General features: G+C 40.2%; 1 protein-coding gene across 1 annotated transcript; it reads left to right on the top strand.

Moving 5' to 3' along the window:
• Positions 1 to 436: 436 nt before the first annotated feature.
• Positions 437 to 4410, top strand: LOC101837957 (melanoma antigen preferentially expressed in tumors-like). The gene is made up of 4 exons (XM_005072479.2): positions 437 to 508; positions 1696 to 1995; positions 2409 to 2993; positions 3725 to 4410. Exons 2-4 carry the CDS (start codon positions 1700 to 1702, stop codon positions 4236 to 4238), a joined length of 1395 nt encoding a protein of 464 aa, XP_005072536.1. The 5' UTR covers positions 437 to 508; positions 1696 to 1699; the 3' UTR covers positions 4239 to 4410.
• Positions 4411 to 9694: the final 5284 nt, after the last annotated feature.

The raw sequence follows: 9694 nt of genomic DNA, 5'->3' as shown, positions 1-9694 counted from the left end.
TGTTAAACCAGACTTCAGGCACATCTACAGTTAATATTTTAAACTACACTATCTGAATATTCACATATTCCCCCAACAATGGCTTACCTTGGATAGTAGCATGCGCTTCAGATTTTGAAACAAATTTCATTAATGTTTATAGCAGTTTGTCATATTATCACCCTTGCTTTGTAAGTCTGCCCAGTCTCTTTCTTAAAAGCCAGTTTGATTTTTATTTCATTAAAAAGAATCACAAAGGGGATACAACTCTCTTGCCCCTTACACTGTAAAAGGAGCCCATTTTTAGAACCTTGGAACATGGTTTTCAGGATCATTTGAATGTTGTCTCCTGGGATTGTAATCCTAAAAAGTCTCAAGCTGATGTAATTCTTCTTTGCCTTTGACCAGGGTGAATTTTATCTCAGTTGACAAGTTATTCTATCCAAGGACAGTGATGTAGTGGCAAGTTATTCTATCCAAGGACGGTGTCTGAGTGTGTACGGGCTCATATTAAAGTGTCCTACACTAGGTATGTGATGAGAAAAAGATTTTTTTTTTGTTTTTTGATGGTTTTAATAGTTTTGCTTGGAATTTGTATGATACTATATTGTTTTATATAATATCTATTTTTATCATTTTATGTTCTGGCATTTAGTGTTATCTAGTTCATTTTTGTGTGTGTGCTAGAGAGAAAGGTTATGAATACTCTTATTTTGTTTCTTACATATTAGGAGTCTTATTTCCTGCTTTAGTTTCTTTTTTCATCTTTATCAAAGTTCTTGGCAATGTTTCTCCCATCTCTCTGCTTTTATTCTTCCTCATAAGCTCTGTGATTCAAAAGCCGAAGTTTCAGATCATCAGTATCCGTGACTTAATGCCATTTATTTATTTGTTAACACATTGATTACACATCTGAATGGGAGTCACTGTGGTATTTCCACAACCGTTTCCATCTTACATTCATTATACACAACTATACATTTTCATCCGCAATCCTCAACTCTGTTACTCTTTCAAGACTCAAGGATTCACTATTCTGTTTTCACTTTGACTACTTTTTGGTTTTGAAATATGGGGAAAGCATTAAGGATTTGAACTGGAATTTTTAATGGACTCTATTCTCTAAATGGTAGCTGTTTCCTTTAACGTTGGAACATATTTTTTCATATTTTAGGCTTACTTCAAACCTAATTTTTATGTCTGAGGTTTTATATCAAGTTTAAGCCCATAATTATATTTCTTTATTTCTATCTCTTGCAGTTGTCTGCTTCCTATCCACAATGTATGGTGATGGAGTAGGATTTGCTGCAATTTCAGACTTTTTCTCTTTGATAATTGTCATTTTGATGTTTTTTTATTTTCTGTTTCCAAGATAATGATTGTATCAATATTATGTATATTTGCAATTTAATTTATAATGCTTTGTATCTCTTGAGAAGAAATATTGGATGCCAGGGAGATAGGTAGCAAACATTGATTTCTACTGTTTATTTCTAATGCTAGTTTCTCATGTAAACATACATACACACACACACACACACACACACACACACACTTCTACACTCAGAGCAATCAGTTTCTAATCTATTCCTATAGAAGATGTCTCTAGAAGTAGGTATTAGTTTCATAAAAAAGTATTCTGAAACCAATATATTTTCTACACTGCTCACATTTGTTTTTAAAGAAGAATCTGAGGTATCTCTCATCCTGATGCAGGTTTATGATGATGGATGACAGGGACCCATCCACACTGTTGGATCTTGCTATACAAAGTCTACTGAGCAATGAACCTGTTGCAATCCATTCACTGGGCGAGATCCCAAGGGAGCTTTTTGTTCCATTGTTCTCTGCTGCCTTCATGGGAGGATATAGGAAGACACTGATAGCAATGGTGAAGGTTTGGCCCTTTACTTGTCTCCACATTGGAACACTGAGTGTTCAGGAACCCCAGCGTGAACTCCTGAAAGCCATGGTTGAGAATTTTCAGTTCCTACCTGTCCATAACTCAACTTCTAGGTAAGACCCTGTATAATAGAGCTTTGGTAAGACACATGTTATGCCACAGCCTCCTACTCTTCCAAAGGTAGTGAATGCTGAAGATTTATGTGTGAGGGTATTGGTCCAACACTTATACACTAAAGACTGATATATTCAATGTTCATCATTTGTTATTGAGGGTACCATTAATGGATTTACATAACATTGTTAATTACATAGAAGAAAGACACCAACTTTAAGATTGGAGAGGATTTAAGGAGAGTAAAAGATGTAAAAACTAATTAAAGGATGTTGAATTTGCATAATGTAGAATTTACTGGTATTTGACACAAAGAGTGCAGACCATGTCTCTATATGTTATTGTAGACCTTGTGGGTTTATATGACAATTTGCATGCCTCTTAGATGTTCTCTCTCTTCTTTTCCACACAGAAGCCCTAAACTGAGGATCCTAGATGTAAGACAGGGTGTTGACTGCAGGACAACATGCCCTGAGTTTGGTATTAGATCACCTACTTGTTTTCATAGCTGTACTCACTCTGTACAATCTATTATGAAGTTAGAAAGCCAATGCAGCCTTGCAGATCCAAATCCTGAAAGTCAGTCCTCAAGGCAGCCTATGGAATTACTAGTAGATCTATCCCTTGATGGCACCTTGAGACAACGAGAATTTTTTGCTTTGCTTCTGAATAAAGTTGAGCAGAGCTCAGGGTCCTTACACCTCTGCTGCCGAGAGTTGCAAATTGATAAATTTTCTTATGCAAGAAACATTCTCAAGTTTCTAGATCTGACATGCATTCATAACCTGGCAGTTGATCAGGCTTCACTGAGTGAAGTCACCAACCTTATGGCTCACATGATCTATCTGGATAGCCTTAGTCTGTCTAAAATCACTTGCACGTCTTTGCATGGGAAAGTCTTCCGGATGTTTCTCAACTATCTTGGGCAGATGAATTGCCTGAAAGAGCTCAACTTGTCTTCCTTCAGCCTCACAGATCATCTGGTCAGCCTACTCAGGTGAGGGCTTGAGATATGTACCTGGGATTTCTGAACTGCCTGGCTGTTAAGACACAAGGGAACTCATTCCTGGAAATTCCTGAAATGCTTAAAACTCTTTATGCCTTCTATCTCTCCCCTCCTAGGAATTTGAAAGTAGGCATGTCAAAAAAGTCTCTCTCAAAACCATAGTCAGATGAGCATGTGTAGGCATTGTGCTCATTCCAGAAATATAAAGGTGAAAAGAACCATGCAGTCCTCCTCTGGCCATCGAGAGATGAAGAGGAGGAGTTGAGAGAAAGACTGTATGTTGTGTCACAGGTGCACATAGACACATACACACAGACGGTAATGTCAGATCATTAGGAAAATCTCCAAGGTTCAGGCCATAACTGTAGATGCTGTCATTTATGGACTGGCCAAAGGGGCCTTCCAGTTGGTTGCTCCTTCTGTCCTCTCTTCTGAGCAGGTGAACTAGCTCCACCTTTGATTATATTGTAGTTACTAAGTAGGTTATATTTTCACTAAGTCTTTGGCACAAATTTCTATAATAACATACTGTGAAAATTCTCAAGGATACAAATTCCGTCTGAGAATAGAAAAGTAACTTGTCAGGGTCACAAATCTATTGAGTGAATTCAAGCCCATATTGTTAGTTGCTGCAATGCATGCGTGCAAAACAGCTTATTCTAGATTCCTCAGACTATTTTCCCTCATCTGAGAGTCATTGTATCTTTGTCTTGTCTCCACAGAGCCTTACCACCTAATTTGGATTTCTTGTATCTGCCATTCTGTGAAATTTCTTACAGAGACCTCAAATGTCTGTCCCAGAGTCCTCAGGCCACCCACCTAAAGCTGTTGAATCTTAGTAACAATCCAATGTACTGGGATGACTGTGGGCCCTTTCAGATTCTTTTGCAGAAACTCTCAGATACCTTGCAGCATTTGGCTATAAACCATTGCCATTTAACAGATGCTGTACTGTCTGCTATCCTTCCAGCCCTAACGAAGTGTTCCCATCTCCGTGTGATTAGCTTTGTCTCTAATCCCATTACGATGCCTATGCTTATGAGAATCGTTCATTACTTTACACCTTTGATGGAACTGAAATATGTGATTTATCCTATCCCTGTGCATTGCTATGAACAATGGCACATTCATGGCAGCTTAGACCGACAGAAGCTTGCTGATGTCCAAGCACAACTGAAAGCGATGCTACAAGCAGCAAAGCGGAGTGACATGAAGTGGATCACTTATTCTCAGTAAATTTCTGAGTTTAACCCAGTTTCAACCCTAATATGTGACCTGTTAAATGTTCAATGTTCTTTTCTGGAGCTCCTAGGATCATATGTAAGATTCTTGTTATAGAAAATTATAGCTACAAAATATGGACATGTAAGTGATTGATATGGAATATGGACATGTAAGTGATTGATATAAAGCAATGACTCTAAGAAGAAAATGGAGAACTTTGAGAGTTCCTGTGTGTCTTTTTCTTGTTGTTCTTGATCTGACTTCATCTTAATGATTAAAGTGTTAGGTATATGATATGCCATGACTACATCATGGTATACTGTATCTTTCATTCATTTGGGGATACTTAATACAATTTAATGCCATTGCAATTTTTCCTGGATTTGTGTGTAGAGTGGGAGGTGGCTTTGGAGACAAACTTTTGCCCTCCCATAAAGTTACGGTATATTTCTCATATTTAAGACTCCCTTGAGGGGAGGGCCTAGTCCCTGCCCCAAATGACTTCACAGAGATTGATGATCCCTCATGGAAGGTCTCACCCTCCCTGGGGAGTGTATGGGGGTCAATGGGGGGATTGGGAGGAGGGGAGGGAGAGGGAACTGAGATTGATATGTAAAATAAGATTGTTTCTAATTTAAACAAAAATTAAAAAAGAATCCCTTGGGTTATTTATAAGAAGCCATCTGGAATTAACAGCGAGGAAAATACTCTATACCCATAACATATCAATACATTCAGCTATATTGTTACCTCATTTCCCAGGTTTCAGAGTATGGAGGACAGTTTTTCTTTATTTCATATATCAAATAACTATTTGGGGTATTGTTCTAGCTACTAAGAATTACAATGTAGATAAGACAAATTTCCTATATGAAACCTTTCAGAATCCAAATGTGGATTTGTTTTATTTGTCTTTTTACCATTTCTTAGACCACCACTTAGTAAAGTTATTTTACCCATTGGACCTCAAATTTTGCTTTTCTTGTTCTTGTTATACTCTCTATTCAATAGAAAGTAAACTTCACGTTGTTGGATATCTATTCAACGGTTTGTGACTTAACTATAACCTCCTTAAAGAGCTTATTATACTCTCATGTCCATTGATCTGCTTTTTATTTTATTTTTTATTCATTTCACATAGCAACCACAGTTCCTCCTCTCTCCCCCCATCCCCATTCCCTACTTCCCCCTACCTCATGCCCTCTGCTTCTCAGAAAGGGTAAGGCCTCCTATGGGGAATCAACAAAGCCTGGCACATTAAGTTGAGGCAGGGCCAAGATCTATCCCTAGTGTACGATCTGGCTTTTTAAAGCTCATTCCATATAGTGGGATGCCTTAATCTGCTTTCTGACATGCGATATACCTGAGATGGTTGACTTGTAAGGAGGAAAAGTTTGTTTCTTCTTTCACTTTGTTTTATTTTGTGGTTGGTTAGTCCCATAACTTTGGGACTTGGGTAAGGTAGCTAGAGCATGGTAGAGAGTCTGTGGCACATAGATATGGTCTTACTACATGAGAGCCAAGAAGCAGAGAGAAAAATATGATACCAATATATCAGTCAAGAGCACAATTACAATGGGTTATTTCCTTGAATAGGCCCATTGCACAGCTTCTAATACATCCCAAAGAGCCATTACTGGGGACTGAGATTTATCCCCTGAACTTTTAAGGGAATGTTTAGGAGCCCATCCACAATACTTCCTAAGCTTCCACTAATTTACTTCTTTTCCACCCATAGCGGTCACTTAATGCATCAGATACATTTTCTACATGAGGCAGACCATCTCCTATGCATTCACTGTTACTGCTGAATTTTTCTGGAACAGGCAAACTGCAGCTGTGGCTGGAAGCTCTCTGAAGGCTGTGGACCTAACGCCAAGCTCGCTGGCTGCATCCTGCTTGGGTGTGAGGGTCTCTGCTACTGTTTCCTCCTCCTTCAGGAATAGGCCCCAGGGCTGGGACGGTGGCACAGAGGACAATGGTTGCTGCTATAACATGAGGCCCTGAGTTTGAATCACTAGAAGCCATGATAAAAGCCAGCAGTAGCTGCACACATGCCTGTCATTCCAGCTCTGGTCATGTCACAGGTTAGATACTGGAGGTTGTCTTGGATTTCCTGGATCCCAGCAAGGCTTTAGTTTCAGTGAGTGACCCTACATCAATCAGTTGTAGAGTAACTGAGGAGGACAGCCATTGCTGTCTTCTGACCCCTGCATGTGTGCACCCTCTGAAGAAGTGTTGGCGGAGACCTAGGTCCCTGGCTGTAATTTCATAAGTGCAATTTCCCTAGGCATGAGGGCAAAACTGGAGAATTCTGTGAAGGATCTGATACAGCCTTCCCAGGCATCTGAATCCTATGGGATGCTCTGGCTGCAGCTCACAGAGGGTGTTGCCATCAGGGTGAAAATAAACTTCCGTGGCCGACCTAGACTTATGGTATCTGCTGGGGACATGAGTACCTTAAATCTTTGTTAGTTGTTCTTTTGTTTTTACTTATGTTTTCAATTTTCAGTTCTGTGGATGGTATCTGGGGTCTGTTGTCTTCACTGTCCCCACTAGGCACCATTGTGCTCTGAGAACCCAACAACTTTTCCAGCCTAAAGTTCCAAAATTCTTTTCCACAATCCTTCCAGAACAAATGATATGCATTTCTGTCTCAGGCAGGGTTTCTATTGTGCCAGGATCAATCGTTCTATAAACTTTAAAGGCTGTCAAGAGCCCATGCAAACAGCCCATTCAGCCTTCCCCCACAGGAACATACCTTAGAGAAAGAATATCCTGTTGTAACTGAGTGGCCTCCTGATAAGAAGAACCTGGGCTCACAGGAATAGCTGATAGCAACTGCAGATAGGTTATTTAGCAAGCCCTTATCCTGCGACCTTTACCCTACTAACATCCTTCTTATCTCCATCTCCATTCCTGCTGCTCATCCTCGGTGGTGGTCTGTGACTAAGAAAACTCCTTGGTACATGACCAAGAACACTCCTCCGTCTGGTTACCAGGAAATGACCTCTCCTGAATCCCTCCCTAACCACTATATCATGCGCCTAAGGAAAATAAATCCTTACAGCTTGATCAGAAAGCCTGTCTTGCTGTCAGTTTCTTGTATCTCTTGTCCTACCATTCCAGGTCCTGTGGGCTCAACCCCGTTGTGCCCTGCTGGCCAGGGCAAATTGGCGCCCAACGTGAGGCTTGAAGACCATAAGGACCCCAGGATCACCACTGCACTCAGGGGGCAGGCCTGCCCAAGTTCACTGAGCCACCATGCCTGAAGGGGAAGCACCAGCTCCCAGAGATCGCCAAGGCTCTACCGGGTGGTGAGACAGATCCGTAGAGAGATCAACACTGCTTTTCCAGGCCTGTGAGACAGACTGGAGGAGTAATGCAGCGGTGCGAGGTAAGATTTACCATGGGACAGGCATTTAGTAAACAGGATCTGTTTATTAAAGGACTCAAGGAGTCTGTCAAGATACAAGGAACAAGGGTAAAAAAGAAAGATTTAAAAAGTTTCTTGGATTATATTGGAGATGTTTGTCCCTGGAGGGGACCACAGATGAAAAGATATGGAAAAAGGTTGGCGACTGCCTTCAAGATTATTATGGGATTGTATATAATTAGAGATATGAACAGAAAATTATTGGTCAGATGATCATATGTTTACTTGTGTATATTTTAATAGCTAGGAGAGCTAAAATAAGGCAAAACTAAGTATAGAAAATTTTAGCGTTTAAAAGTTTTGAAAGGATCTTTCCCTCTAGCAGAAGTCACCGCTGCAGCTATAGCAGAGCTGCACCAGGGCTTGGGAAAATGAAGGTACAACCTCACATACACAAAGGACAGCAGAAAATATCTGCCCTTGAACCAGTTAGCAGTATGACAGAGAATTCTGCATGTACTGAGGAGCAGCTAAACGAGAAAGAACATACAGGGCAGAGAGATCCCAATGAGTGTAAAGAGAGAGTTACTAAGCGTCAGGATGGAGAGTCTTCACTTCCCTCACAACCAGAAGAAACTTGTGGAAGAAAGGGTTTACTTCTTCTGAAAGCTTGTACTCCATCATTCAGAGAATTCAGTGCAGGAACAAAGGCCAGAACTGATGTAGTGACCATGAAGAAGCACTGCTTATTGGCTGGCTCTCCAGTGGCTGGGCCAGTCTTTATTTTACTATCCAAGACAATCTCATCATGGATAGAATCTCCATCGGAGCTGGGTCCCCCACATAAATCATCAAAAAGAAAATTGCATACAGACTTCCTTCATGCCAACAATTTGGAGGTTTTTTTCTCCATTAAACTTTCTTCCCCCCAAATGACATTAGCTTATGTCTAGTTGAAATAAAACTAGCCAGCATAGTTGGAGTACCTGAAAGACCTTCAGAGGTCGTTCCAAGGAGTTTGAATGTGGAAGTGAATTAACAGTCATGAAGATTTCAGCAGTTTGGAAAGGCCATGATGAAACCATGCCAGCTGAATAAGGCTACACACATAGTGACATGTAAATCTGAGAAAGAGGTTACATGTGCTATCATAGTAAAATCTGTGGAATCAGGATTACCTAAGCCTCTTCTAAAAATTTAAAGGCTAGAAATAGAGCAACAAGATTTGTGTGTTTGTCTTGTGTGTTTGTCTTGTGTGTTTTCATGTTGATTTGTTCCATTTTATTTTGCTATGTCCCCATGATTGTCCATAACAGTGGAAAGTATACTCCATGTAATTGCATGTTGCCTGTAAGCAGTTTTTGTTTGTTTTAGTTTTATAGTGATGAAGGGTTTAGCTTGAGATATAGAAGAAACTTTGGAGTTTTAAATGTATTGGAGCATAAAGTGTTTTTTAAATTTAACATTAGTTTTTGTGTTTAGGTTTTTCTATTGCTGTAAAGAGACACCAGTGACATGGCAACTCTTATATAGGAAAACATTTAATTAGGGCTGGCTTACAGTTTCAGAGGTTTAGTCCATTATCGTCATGGTGGGAAGCATGGTGGCATGGAGGCAGACATGGTGTTTGAGAGGAAGCTGAGAGCTCTACATCTGGATGCACAGGCAGCAGGAAGAGACTTTACACACTGGTCAGGCTTGAGCATCTGAGTCCTCAAAGCCTGCCCCTAGTGACACATTTCCTCCAACAAAGTCACACCCACTCCAACAGGGACACAGTTTTTGAGAATTTCATAAAAGAATGTGGTATTTACATTTGTGTTAAACTATAACCTCAGAAAACACTCTGACCCCTTAAACATGTTTTATGATTTAGTAAAGAAATTTTGAAGATTTCTCAACACTTACCTGAAATATGGAATGGATACTTTCTGTTGAAATGTCCACAGAATTCCCCAAAAAGTGAGAGAGTGTATCTGCTGTTTTTTGTTTGCTTTCTCTTAGTGACAACCAATGTCTTAAAGCCACCCCTCCCCCAGCATGGAGCACCCTAAGCCTCTCTGTGAGCACTGCTTCCACAGACAGCCTGAAC

The sequence above is a fragment of the Mesocricetus auratus genome, unplaced genomic scaffold (genome assembly GCF_017639785.1).
Source record: "Mesocricetus auratus isolate SY011 unplaced genomic scaffold, BCM_Maur_2.0 Super-Scaffold_100003, whole genome shotgun sequence".
In the NCBI taxonomy this organism is placed as follows: domain Eukaryota; kingdom Metazoa; phylum Chordata; class Mammalia; order Rodentia; family Cricetidae; genus Mesocricetus; species Mesocricetus auratus.
Note: the sequence above shows the minus strand (reverse complement) of the source record. Positions and strands in the feature narration are given on the sequence as shown.

What these genes read in the sequence shown, in the direction of transcription:
- LOC101837957 (XM_005072479.2), top strand. Translation starts at nt 1,700, where the DNA reads ATGATGATGGATGACAGGGACCCATCCACACTGTTGGATCTTGCTATA. An exon ending in GTCCATAACTCAACTTCTAG is followed by an intron (nt 1,996 to 2,408) that starts GTAAGACCCTGT and finishes TTTTCCACACAG; the next exon opens with AAGCCCTAAACTGAGGATCC. An exon ending in CATCTGGTCAGCCTACTCAG is followed by an intron (nt 2,994 to 3,724) that starts GTGAGGGCTTGA and finishes TTGTCTCCACAG; the next exon opens with AGCCTTACCACCTAATTTGG.